Raw genomic sequence first — 12,759 nt, 5'->3', positions numbered from 1 at the left:
GGTTTCTAGGATCACATTCAGTTTGGAATCACATCCATAAGCAAATGGCAGTCCTCATATTTCAGTCTGCAGGGATGCTGACCTAGTGGGTGTCAAGCACACTCATGCTATGTCCTCTACGCAGTCTGTGATGGAAACTCAGCCTTTTCAGCTTGCTAGGAAAAAAAAAAAGAAAAAATAAATAAAAAACAGTGGTTTTATCTTGTGTTGGAACTGTACATTTCAGGCTCTCTTCCGCCCAGTGGCTATGATGGTCCCAGATTACTCCATGATTGCTGAGATCTCTCTATATTCATTTGGGTTTAATGAAGCCAAAGTCCTCGCAAAGAAGATCACTACAACGTTCAAACTATTGTCAGAGCAGCTCAGTACCCAGGTAGATGCCTTAATATCCGTGAATATGTTTTTATGAATATGTGATGCTTTCTCAGCCTAGGCACAAAGTACCTGGATAGTTCTCTTGGTGCTTTGTGATAGTGTATCACAAAAAGTTCAATAACCAGTCTTCATCCACCTTCCACCTTTTAAACTCTTGTTTCCCATTCTGTGGCTGGACTTGTATTCACCTTATAGTCCTAGCTAGGATTACAGTGGCAGAACAGTTGTGCCAAGCAGCCCTGCCTACTTCTCCCTCCATTTAAGGGTTTTTTTGTCATTCGGTTGTTCTTATCTTCCTCATCCAGAGTCTGTACAGCTGAGGACTAGTTAGTTGTTTGAAGGATCCAGGAAGACTTGAATGGAAGATTGGTTGTTCTGAAGGCATAATTCTTCTTTTCTTACCTGCTAACTGACTACATGCATAGGTTCTCCCTTTAGGGGATGCTTATGTATTTGATGACTGTTTCCTCTGTGCCTTTTCCAGGACCACTATGACTTTGGAATGAGAGCTGTAAAGACTGTCATCTCAACAGCTGGCAACCTGAAAAGAGAGAATCCTACCATGGATGAGGTAGGTGTGCTTGTACTTCACACTGTCAGAGACTTACACAGCTTTTTCTGCAGCCACGGAGAGAGGAAGGATCTTTGAAATTACAAATTCTTAAATCTTTGCAGGATCTGATCTGCCTGCGGGCTATCAGGGATGCCAACATACCCAAATTTCTGCAGGATGACCTCAAGCTCTTCAATGGTATTGTCTCAGATTTATTTCCCAAGATCAAAGAAAAGCCTGTTGATTATGGCATCCTGGAAGAAGCCATTCGCAAAGCCTGCATCGAAAAGAATCTAAAGGATGCTGACGGTGAGGGGAAAGGCTCCCTACAAGTCCTCTCCCTGGGTCTGTGCTTTTAGTCCAGTGCTGTGCCCTAGGAAACAGATGGATACTCCCAGACTCAGTCTACATCATCTTCCTCTACAGGTTTTGTGACTAAGTGCATCCAGCTGTATGAAACCACTGTGGTTCGTCATGGCCTTATGTTAGTGGGGCCCACAGGCTCTGGGAAGACAAAGGTATGGTTGAGACACTGCACTGGCCCCAGCAAACTGTCACCTATGTAGCGATGCAGAGGATTTACCTTCACAGAAGACTCACGTCAGCATTTCTAGCTTCTCTCAGATAGAACCCAGGGGACAGAGGTGTTTTTGTGGTGCCTTTTAATATTGAGTTGTAGCCATGGGGAAGTATATGAGTAGCTTGCTCTTTAAAACTGGGAGACAAAGGTGAGGCTTATTGGCACTGCTGTGGACTTCTACGGCTGAGACATACTTTGAGCTTCAACATCTGCAGTCAGCATCATGTGACATCTCAAGATACTTCAGGCTTTCTGCAGGAGATCTAACTTCCTCCCCCTGCGTCTGGAAACCTGCATTTCTGTGCATACAGCTAGGCATCTCCTTGCTATAACATTATCTTTCACTATGTTTCCTTTCTCACTGCCCTTGAAATACAGTTGCTGTGAGAGCACATGGCCTTGTTGTTATGGAGCCATAGCAATTAATTCTCTTGTTCTCCTGCTTTTGCAGAGTTATGAAGTCCTGGCAGCTGCAATGACATCACTGCAAGGTCAGCCTGCAGCCAGTGGTGGGAATTACGAAGCAGTCAGCTACTTTGTACTGAATCCCAAATCCATCACCATGGGCCAGCTTTATGGAGAGTTCAACTTGTTAACGCATGAGTGGTAAAGTACAAAACTTCCTTCAAGTCTGGAAACTCTTATCTTCTTTTCTTGAGAGTCTTCTCTTCAAGGCTGAGAACTCTTTAGGATAGTGGCATAAAATCAAAAGCAGTCAAGTTCTTATCCCTCACCAAGCTACAGTAGCCAGTCATGACAATTGAAGCTGACATCTTTTGTTGTGCACTTGGCCTGGCTGCCAACACATGCCCAGACAGTACAGCAGCTCAGTTGGCAGTATTAATGTAACATTGGCATAACAAGGAATAATTCAATTGCTTTGAAGCAAATTCCTCTGCTGTGAGACAAGACAGCTTAAAAACTTACTTTGCTTCTGAAGAAAAGTGACCTGTGTGTGGCACGCTTGGATTGTTCTGTATAAGTATGCCGGGGATAGCTTTCATGCATAAAGGGGCATTTCGTTCCCAATGTCAAGGCTCCTGTTTGTTTGTCTGGTTTGGAAGCAACAACCAAGAGCCCAGCTGTATTCCTGATAGCCAGGTCCTACTGGTTGAGTTTCCACTTGTGACCTGAGGTGTGAGAACCAGTGTGAAACTCCTTATGGTCCTGTCACCCATTGCTTGCTTATGGACAAATGATAGAGTGTGTTCCATAAAAACAGGGAAACTAAACGAGTAAGAAACCAAGTGCCTCTAGGAAAAGTGCAAGTAAGTAAACACTACTGATGATGAGAACAGAGCTTCCAAGCCTGGGCTCTGGTGTATCTTTACTGAAGGATGTTTTATAGGATATTCCAATTAAGCTCGATAGTTTGTTTGATGTGACTCTACCCAAGGGCAGCGTACAGACATATCAACATGACAAAAAAAATATGGCAGCCACATAAAATGCATTTATAGACATAAACCCATCTGTTTTAATCAGCTGAGCTTTAGAACAGAATGTTTTCCCTTGATCTCAGTAAAATACCCTGGACTTCACAATCACTGTATAAATAAAAAATAATTCTTTAACAATGGGAGTGGAGTTTAGGACCTTAGCAGAAATTGCACTCCAGCTTCCATGTACAGATTAAGTTCTTGCTGTCAACAGACAGCTTTCTTTGTGTCTGCTCTCTTGTTCATTAGCTCCAGCACCACCTGGATTCAGATACAGCTGAAGATGGGGAACTTCAGTTATAAAGAGGGTAGAGTCAGGCTCCTTAGCATTGATTCGTCCTCCTAACCTATAGTTACCCAACTGAAAAATCATTAGCAGAGTAGCTGTCCTGAGTCTTCCTTTAACATTTGGTGGTGAAAAAGAGGCACCTGTAGAGAGCAGGTAAATTGCCTATGACATGTACTTGATACTTGTGAGGCCTCTTCACTATTCACTGATGACAGAGATGTTAAAAGGAAACTTGACATTTTATAGTTAGATGACATGAAGTCCAGCTCCTGATGGCCAAAGATAGTCATAGTGCCACAGACTGGGCTGTGAGTCTCAGTACAAGAAAGACTGAGGTGGACCTTTATACAACTCATCAGCAGGTGAGGAACATGAACTAAGGTAAGATTCTGGCTCTGTTGCTTTTTGTGGTGGAAGCTTTGCCATGGATTTCAGCAAAAAGAGACTGATCCAAGCCCTGCTTTCCTCCCATCTTTCAGGACAGATGGGATCCTTTCCTCACTCATTCGGCGGGGAGCCATGGCTGCTGATGCTCGTAAGAAGTGGTACATGTTTGACGGGCCGGTTGATGCTCTGTGGATTGAGAACATGAACACAGTACTGGATGACAATAAGAAGTTGTGTCTCAGTTCAGGGGAAATCATCAAGATGACAGAGGTAACTCATTCCTCTCCCTTTTGCTGCCTGTTGTCTGTCTTACTTGCCTTTTACTTTCCACTCAATGCACATGATGGACTTGTTCAGAAACCGATGTCTCAGTAGTATCCCTGTGCTGGCCAGACCTCTGCAGTGCTGCACAAACTGCTCAAAGGGGGGTCCTGCAACAACAAGAGAGACTGCAGCTGCACCAAGTTATGCTGAGAGATCCTTGCTTTCTTCTTTTTTGGAATTTACAGAGCATGACCATGATGTTTGAAGTCCAGGATTTGGCTGTTGCTTCCCCTGCCACAGTCTCCCGCTGTGGCATGGTTTACCTGGAACCCAGCATCTTGGGGCTGGAGCCCTTCACTGAGTGCTGGCTGCAAAAAATCCCAGGTGTCATGCAGCCTTTCTCACAGCAGTTGGCATCCCTCTTCAGGAGATTCCTCAAGGTAAGCTGCCATGCTGTTCCAGACCTTCTATGGATGTTTTATTTTTAAACTGCCTTCTGGATAAAATCATCCTTGATGCAGCTCTATTTCTTACAGTGGAGTTACTCCAGGGAGAAAGTTATGAGAACAAGTTTTGATATTTCTACTCTGCTCCTGAGCCACTGGTTTAATGAATAACCCAGAGCTGCAAAAGAAAAGTCCTGAAAGGAGAAAACCACTTAGGGCAGTGATGGCAAAAGATGTGTATCACTATTGCATAGACTCAAAAGACAGACCCAAAGGCTTCTTGCACTTAAGACTGAACCAAGTGGTTTGACGTAATTCTCTGCAGTTAAAAGAGTGGTACTTGAGACACAGGGAGAAATGGCAGCATTCTCAGTTGTACCCTCCCTGCTAAATGTAGCCTGCAGGGAGGCAAGGAGAAACCAGAACCCTAGAAGGTAGAAGTCAAATGCATTGGATGGTAACACTGAACTGTTCCCGCCTCTTCTTACAGGAAGCCATTGGCTTTGTCCGGAGATTTGTGAAGGAGATAATTGCCTCAACAGATGGTAACCTCACAAGAAGCCTCCTCATGCTGTTGGAATGTTTGTTTCAGCCTTTCATTCCTGTTGAGGTAAGGTTTTGCTGCTATTGCATGTGTGCGCCTGTAGCTCTTAAGGGCAGTAAGTCGTGCAGTGCTAATCACTGGAATACAAGGTGTTGGTGAAGAAAGGTTACCCTATAGCACATCTACATGGCAGAAGGCAATACCGCATCTTGCAGAGAGCAGGTAAGCTTGAAAGGATTACGCTTTACCCATTGAAAAAGCAGAAGATAAGCTCCAGGCCTATCAGGCTGGAGAAAAGAGGTTCACATTTATTTACAGCAGAGGGAATTGGAGAGTGAGTGGAAAGCAGAGATCAGAGCTGTGCAGCAAAACACTTCAGACTGCAGGTTCTTTGAGAGATAATGTTGAGGAAGGCTGGAAAGCTTTCAAATTAAAAACAAAAAACTAAATTCTTCTCCCAACTCGTGTTGAGAGACCTTAGTTCAGCAAACAGAGTGTCTTAAGTACACAAATGAAATAGCACATTTTAATCCTCGGAATATTTTTTAAAGGCCTGTAAAATTGGCTAGAAAGAGCTACACGTATTCTGAGTAGAATTACAAGCACATTGAAAAGTGCCTGATGTTTGTTCACATTAACCCTGCTTGAGAATTTTACTTCTGCTGTCCTCTATTTCCCAGGGCATTAGGAAGATTCCCCAGGAGAAGGCAGCTCGTATCAGAGAGCTGATTGAGCCCTGGTTTATATTTGCCTTGATCTGGAGCGTGGGTGCTACTGGGGATTCCCAAGGCCGTGTGGCCTTCAGCATGTGGCTGAGGGAGAAGATGGCAAAAGAAAAGGTGAGTAAAAGGAAAGCAGATACTTTCTCATTATAGAGGAAGTGGTAATGAGGAGTGGGAGTGAGAGCTTCTTGAATAGCTGGAAAATGTGCATGGGCTTCTTTTTGGGATCTGGCATACAAGATCTTCTTCAAAAATTCAAAGGACCCTTGAGCTGGGAGCTCTAGGAGAGAGAGCTGACCCCCCTGGCCTGGGCAGCATTCCATTACTAAATTCTTGCAGTAATGTAGATCCTCCTGTGAATTCAGATGAGTGGCAGCTACGTTCACCATAGTTTTATTCCCACAGATCCAGTTACTTTTCCCAGAAGAAGGACTGGTTTATGACTATAAACTGAATGATGCTGGACTTAACAATGCTGAAGATGATCTGGATGAGGATGTCATTAGGGAGGTAAAATATTTCACTTCCAACTCTAAGCTGGGAAATTTGAGGGAGGGACCTGTAAATAACACAGTCCTGCAGGATGTGACAGAATCTTCTCATCAAGGGCAAATAAAAAAAGCCTATAGGAACCCAGTGATAATATTTCAAGTGAAATCAAGCCTTTCATTAAAGGAAGAAGACAGCTTCTTGCCCTGAGGGTTGCGAAGCATATCTTTCAAACCTTAACCAAGTGCTGGTCAAATCAGACCTGTGTGCTTCTGCCAATGCTCAGGAAAGTGAGAGGGCTCTACAAGTGTGGCTGCCACAGGGAAAAGCCCAGATGGAAAGGTTTGTCTGCATTAAAAAGCAGGGCACGACGACAGAAGAGCTGGGTACAGCAGTCTGGAGGAGGAGCAGGGCAGAAAAATATGCCATCCTTTCCACAGCAGATAGCAGAGCAGCAGGGCATGCAAGGCCCAGCTGACTGACAGTCACCAGTCCCTGGGCTGGAAGTAAAAAACAAGAGGGAAAATGCTCTGATTTCAGAAAGGGGAGGCAAAGCAGGGAGACCTACGTGAGTGTAAAATACTTAGCAAAGTTGCCAAGGCTGTCTCAGTGTCTGTGGGGAAGCCATGTGGGGTGCTCAGGAATACGTTTTTTCTGTCACCGTTCTCTAGCATATCCCTGACAAAACCTCTGTTTCACATGTATAGTGGCCTGTGAGACATCAGCCTGTGACTTGATTCTAGTGCAAGTCATCCATGTCCTGTAAAATACAAAACCTCAGTGTGCCTCTGAGTGCAACAGCACCAACTATGAAGACAGGATCCCAGCAAAGCCTTCTTTGCCCTTCTGCCACGGGGGCACTTACAGCATAGGTCAGCTTAGGACAGACTTCCACTTCTTGCGAATATCACAAATGCTCTGTCTCCCTTTGATCCCAGTTTTCAGAAGGAAGGGCAAGTGTGTTGCTGTTGGGGCTCTTAGGCTACCTCCCTCCCAAAGGAAGCAAGTCAAGTGCTTACAGCTTTGCTGTACAAAAAGGTGTAGGTGTCTAGACAGAGGGACTGAGAACCTGATGTCTTAGTCAGAATCTGAGCTACTACACAAGGAGCTGTGACGGGAAAACACAGCAGAAATACTATTTTCCTATTCCCATAGCAGAATGATGCAGCTGCCCCCTCTAAATGTACCTCTACTTTCAGGTGTGCTGGGAGAAGTGGCTGGACCCCACAGCAGAGTTCACCATGGTTCCTGAAACCAACTTTGCTGACATTATTGTGCCCACAGTGAACACAGTCCGAATGGCCCAACTGCTGGGTCTGTTGCTCATCAACTGTAAGCCGGTATGTGCCCACCCTTGTCTCTGATTTTGGATTCAATGTTTTTCTCTTCAAGTGGGGCATGTTTTCTTCTTCCAGTGCAATCAGAACCTGACAGCTACCTGACACTTTTAGATAATTTCCCACTCTCATGGATTTGCATTTCTCTGCTCAAGAGCTGTGCCTAAGCAACAAGAATTCTCCATTCAGACCCCAGGCACCATGCTGAAGCTCCAAAGGAATATTAACTTTCACAAGTTCAGTTAAAATGCAGCAACTTCTAGATCCCCTCCCAAACAGGGTGATGGCCCCATCACCACCTCTCTTTACCTGTTTCCTGCTATTGCATTTCATACCTCTCTGCTTGGATTCCTTCCATGCCAAGAGATCTGTTAACTCGAACAGCTGTCCTTACTGAAGAAGTGAGCCTTCTGTCTTCTCTGCTCCTTTGAAAGCCTAAGGGGGCAGGAACCAGCAAGTACTGCTGATACTTTCCTCTAGCAAGTACTGCTGATTGTTCTTCTAGGTTCTCTGCATTGGTCCCACTGGCACAGGGAAGACTCTCACAATTACAGACAAACTATTGAAGAACTTACCTCTCAAATACGTCACCCATTTCCTGATGTTTTCTGCACGCACCTCTGCCAACCAAACCCAGGATCTCATTGATAGCAAACTGGATAAGAGGCAAGTTTCCTTTCAGTGTTTGCAAAGGTGGCATCCCTGAGCTCAGTATTTCCATCAGCTTGATCATTTAGTTTCATCCTGAGACCTGAAGGGGCTCCAATCACATAGATCTGTGGATAAGAAACAGGACAAACAGCAAAGCTGAGCTGGGTTTGAGAGATCCAGTAATAACCTGGTACACTGTCAAGAATGTGAGAAGGGTAAGTGAGGGTCTGTAAAAATTGTTCCAATCCTAGTTATTCCAGAAATACAACATTTCATGACACAAGTGTTTGCAAAACCCACTGTGGGACCTTTATAGAAACTAATGAAGGGAGAATATTGGCTACTGATCCCTAGTCCCACCTCCACCCTCCCCCCATGGTTAGCAGCTTCCCTTTTCCTTTTCAAACCAGCCAGCCGTGGTTTGAAATTTCCAACATGTTCATGGCCTTGAGCCCATGCTTTCTCTTTGTTCCCATTGCCACTGTGCATAAGTAGACAAAATTGTACCCATGTGATTGCAAAGAAGCCCATGTCTCAGACATTGCTGTAGATCTTTTTCATGCAAAGGCCCATATATAAAGGCGTGTGTAGAGCGTAAGTGTAAAGACAACTGAAACTGCTGACCCAGGAAGCATCTAGAGGAAAAGCTGCTTTTTGGGACAAGTTAGGAGTGCTTTCGCAATAGGAGCTGTCCTGTGTCCTTACGCATCTTTTTGTCCTTACAGGCGGAAGGGTGTGTTTGGGCCTCCAGTTGGGCGGTACTTCATATTTTTCATTGATGATTTGAACATGCCCATGCCAGAGGCGTACGGTGCTCAGCCACCCATCGAGCTGCTGCGGCAGTGGTTGGACCACCAGGGCTGGTACGACAGGAAACAAATCGGTACGACACAGATCTTTGCCCAGTACTCCTGGCAAGAGTTGGCCTGTTGATATAGATACACATACTTTCTGGGGAGATCTGTGGCGAGGGTTTTTGGCTCAGCATTCATTCCTGCTTTTATACTCCTCAAGGTACTTTTAAGAAGCTGGTAGATATTAATTTTGTCTGTGCCATGGGACCTCCTGGAGGGGGAAGGAATGCTGTTACTCCACGCCTCACACGTCATTTCAATTACCTCTCCTTCACGGAGATGGAGGACAGCAGCAAGAAGACAATCTTCTCCACCATCCTTGGCAGCTGGATGGGTAAGCCTCCTCCTCGTTATCTCAAGTCAGCCCAATGGTAATGGATGTAGAAAGGGGAGAAACTAATATTTGTGATCTAATCAAAGGGTTAGAAGCTGGAACTTGCATTAGTTATTTGAAGATGCTTTTGAAAAACTGGTGTTTGAGCCTTGGCAGAGAACTCATACACTAGTCTCTGGGCCAAACTAGCCAACTTCAACTTTGACTCTAAGAATTTCATAAGATATTCCATAGCCTGTGCCTTCCAGAGAGAGTTGTGTTTGTGATAGATGATGCAGATATTCTTCACCTCCACAAGTAAAGCAGAGAACTCGTGTTCTGTCTTGGTTTCCTATCTGGACTCCTAGGAGAAAGAAGTTACAGAGATCCAGTGTGTAAGAGCAGAAAGACACAAGAGAGACTGAACAGGCTGGTGGGCACAGCATGGCGCAGTTTACCTGTGCTTTCGGCAGGCAGACACTTCCCCAGACAACAGCTTTCTGCAGAAGCTAAGCCTTCTGTTACTTCCCATCTGTTGCAGCCTGTGGACAGCTGAGAAGGGAGGATCTGAGCATGGTGCTACAGCCACACAGAAAAAAAGGGTTCATCTGAAGTGAAATGTATACCTCTTATATTTGACAGGGTGGGAATTTAGGATCATCTTTGCAAATGTGTCCTCCTCTGCAAATCTGCCAGTAGGAAGGAGTGAGAATAGTGGGCTATGGGAAGACAAAGCCAAGCTTTCTGAGTGCTTGCAGTATTCACAAGTGCCAGTACCTGGCTATGAGCTCAGGAACACACTGGAGTGTCTAGCTTCACTTTAAAAGAAAATTAAAGAATTTTGGAAATAATGCAAAAAAGCGTGAAGTGCTAGAGTGTCACAGGGCTCCCCTTCCACAGGAGTTTTGGTAATGAACTTGATTAGAATTGAGAAATTTATTGTGTGCTCTGAAACTGGCAGCTATGTTTAAATCTTGCCACTATCACATAAGAAGTCATCCCTTAGCCATTCCTCAGAGACTTTGCATTTGCTGAGCTCAGTGAATTGCCAGGTGGTTTAGCTAAAAGGACACCTAGCTTAAAAGTATCTGAGACTACACTGGCGGAGTACGAAGAGGGAGAAGGAAAACCTGAGTGTTTCAGGTAGCACCATTACCTGCATGGCAGCATCTCCTTTCTCCATGGGGTGCACAGACTCTTAACACTGCAGAATTGTTGTGATGCATTCTTCCCTCCTCAGGTCTGATTCCGATTTGGTTGGGAAACTCATTGGCAAGTTCTCCACTGCAAAGAGCTGAGACTTTGTCAGGGCCCCACACAGTCTCCATATAGGAAGTCAGGGGGGAAAAAGTGCAGTTCTGGTCAAATCCTAGCAACAAATCCTCTGCCACTTGGTGCCATCTGTCTGCACTGCTAGGACCTTCTTGTCTCAGAGTTGCCACCTTGACATCCTTTCTACCTTCCTGTGTCTCTGCAGCTGGAGCACCTGCAGTCAAAGACTTGAATGAGCCCTTGGTTGATGCCACTATCTGTGTGTATTCGACCATCACATCCCAGCTGCTGCCCACACCAGCCAAGTCACATTACACCTTTAACCTGAGGGACCTCTCCAAGGTGTTCCAGGGCATGCTCATGGCTGAGTCCAGCAATATCGAGGTCAGTCCTCTCAGCAGCACAGTCGTGCTTCTCGGGAAGAACAGGAATGTTTCAGTCCAAACTCAGTTTCCTGTTGAAACTGTATTTTTGTACTGTTCAATGAATTTAGTGATGTTCCCTTTGGTTATATCGCCTAGTACTGGCAGTACACAGACCACCCCAAGCCTTCCTTGGTGTGTTATCTGTCAGGTGCGTGGCCATGGGGAGTCAGTGCCACCCAGCCTAGCCATTCATTCCTGCAGGGCTGGACAGAGCCGTAGGGGACCAGATGGGACCATGCAGGGACAGAGGTTTTGTCCTGCAAAACCAGCTTACACCAATGGAGGCTTCTGTCCCTTCAGTTCTCCTGTGGACCTTGCTCTGTAGGTCCAGCTTAGCCTGTAGGTGTTGATTTATCACAGAAAGTACTTGGGGATCTTGTTCTGTGCCACACCTGAATAGAAGAAGGATTTTTCCAGAAAATACGAGAACTCGTGAAAACAGTAAAAAATTAAGTCATACTGAAGGAAGGATTAGGACAAACACGAGACTTAAATTTCTCAAAGAAACCCTGGCAGATGGACTAATAGGGTATTAACTGCAGCTATAATGAGCTTTCTGCAGAGCAGCTGTTTTGACAAGAGTTGCTTTTGAGAAGGGAATGCAGCTTCTTCTGCACAGTTCTTCTCCACTCCAGCTGCTTTCTAGTAGGAGTGGGGCTGTCCATGTGCCTGGCAGGAACCAACCTTCCTGACAGAGAGGCCTTTAACACTTCTCTGCTTCTCTCATGAGGGTGTTTTGCTGGGATTTCCTACCAGGACAAATCACACCTGCTGCGACTGTGGTACCATGAGAGCTGTCGGGTCTTCTCTGATCGCCTGGTCACTAAAGAGGACCAGACCTGGTTTGATAACCTGATGAAAAGCATGATGGAGGAACTAGGCACCACTTTTGAGGAGGTTGTCCCTTCCCAGCCAGTTCTGTTTGGCGACTTCATGGAACGAGACGCCCATATCAGACTGTACAAAGAAATCAACAGCCAGGAAAAGGTAACGATCCTAAGAAATCATGACAGTATGAATTATGTTCACATCTTCCAAGTCTTCTGCAAACAAAAAGAAAAAAATTAATAACCATAGGGTTGCTAGAACTGAAGGTCTCTGGAATCATACATCGTCCCAAAGCTCTCCTGTGAAATCCTACCCCAGACATGGCTAGTGGTTGCATTTGGTACAGATGGGAATTTGAGGTGGAACAAGCTGTCTCTGCATTGCCTTCCTGGAGGCAGTCTGCTATGCAAAGTCTCCCAAATAAGCCCTACTCAGGAACAAAAAGTGAAATTTGCTGGAAAGAAATGGCACATTACCCCCAACAATTCTACATTTACCATTAAAGCCTTCACAATTGACCTTTGCAACTAATTAATGTTATTGCTGGATTCCCTGTTGGAGAAGATACTGTGAATAGTTTGGTAGTGGTAATTAAGCAAAGGCAATGAGTAGTGTTTTGCGCTCATTATCAGAAACAGATGATTATCCTGTCATCTCCCCTCTTGTGATAGCTGTGTGACAAGGACCGATAATTAACTGAGCTTTCTAATCATTTTTGCAAAGGTTGTAGGCCTGTCCCCCAGTGAGGTGAGCCCAGCTGAGACAGCCAGACTTCCCAAGCTGCTGCACAGTCCCCTGATGTACAAAGGACTTGGTCACCTAGGCAGGGACCTCAGTGCTGTATCAATTCTGGCTGATGTTGCTTGCCCAGGTTTACAGCGAGAGTGCTGAAGGAGTATGACCAAATCCTGGATATCTTTGTCTCATCAGCTCTGCCCTGAGACTGCTGTTACAGAGAGCCCTGGAAAAATCAGGGGGCACTGGTTAT

The 12,759-nt window shown here is 45.2% G+C and overlaps 1 protein-coding gene and 1 long non-coding RNA gene across 13 annotated transcripts in view; one reads left to right on the top strand and one right to left on the bottom strand.

Moving 5' to 3' along the window:
- Window positions 1-10,710, bottom strand: part of LOC310880275 — a 35,154-nt gene extending 24,444 nt beyond the window's left edge. The window contains exons 1-4 of the long non-coding RNA XR_014571578.1: window positions 9,705-10,710; window positions 9,557-9,610; window positions 8,004-8,204; window positions 7,764-7,863 (exon numbers count right to left, since the gene is read on the bottom strand). This is a non-coding gene — a long non-coding RNA (uncharacterized lncRNA). The remainder of the gene's footprint in view (window positions 1-7,763; window positions 7,864-8,003; window positions 8,205-9,556; window positions 9,611-9,704) is intronic.
- DNAH1 (dynein axonemal heavy chain 1) overlaps window positions 1-12,759 on the top strand; it is a 78,265-nt gene that overhangs the window by 40,435 nt on the left and 25,071 nt on the right. For all 12 annotated transcript variants that reach the window (XM_083795806.1, XM_083795815.1, XM_083795811.1 and 9 more), the window contains 16 exons: window positions 227-376; window positions 863-949; window positions 1,054-1,240; window positions 1,358-1,449; window positions 1,963-2,117; window positions 3,719-3,896; window positions 4,136-4,330; window positions 4,827-4,946; window positions 5,561-5,719; window positions 6,008-6,112; window positions 7,291-7,431; window positions 7,934-8,094; window positions 8,805-8,962; window positions 9,094-9,267; window positions 10,724-10,902; window positions 11,700-11,930. In XM_083795806.1, coding sequence (XP_083651932.1) covers window positions 227-376; window positions 863-949; window positions 1,054-1,240; window positions 1,358-1,449; window positions 1,963-2,117; window positions 3,719-3,896; window positions 4,136-4,330; window positions 4,827-4,946; window positions 5,561-5,719; window positions 6,008-6,112; window positions 7,291-7,431; window positions 7,934-8,094; window positions 8,805-8,962; window positions 9,094-9,267; window positions 10,724-10,902; window positions 11,700-11,930 — 2,472 coding nt within the window. The remainder of the gene's footprint in view (window positions 1-226; window positions 377-862; window positions 950-1,053; window positions 1,241-1,357; window positions 1,450-1,962; window positions 2,118-3,718; window positions 3,897-4,135; window positions 4,331-4,826; window positions 4,947-5,560; window positions 5,720-6,007; window positions 6,113-7,290; window positions 7,432-7,933; window positions 8,095-8,804; window positions 8,963-9,093; window positions 9,268-10,723; window positions 10,903-11,699; window positions 11,931-12,759) is intronic.

This window comes from Anser anser (genome assembly GCF_964211835.1).
Source record: "Anser anser genome assembly, chromosome: 12".
Taxonomy (NCBI): domain Eukaryota; kingdom Metazoa; phylum Chordata; class Aves; order Anseriformes; family Anatidae; genus Anser; species Anser anser.
Note: the sequence above shows the minus strand (reverse complement) of the source record. Positions and strands in the feature narration are given on the sequence as shown.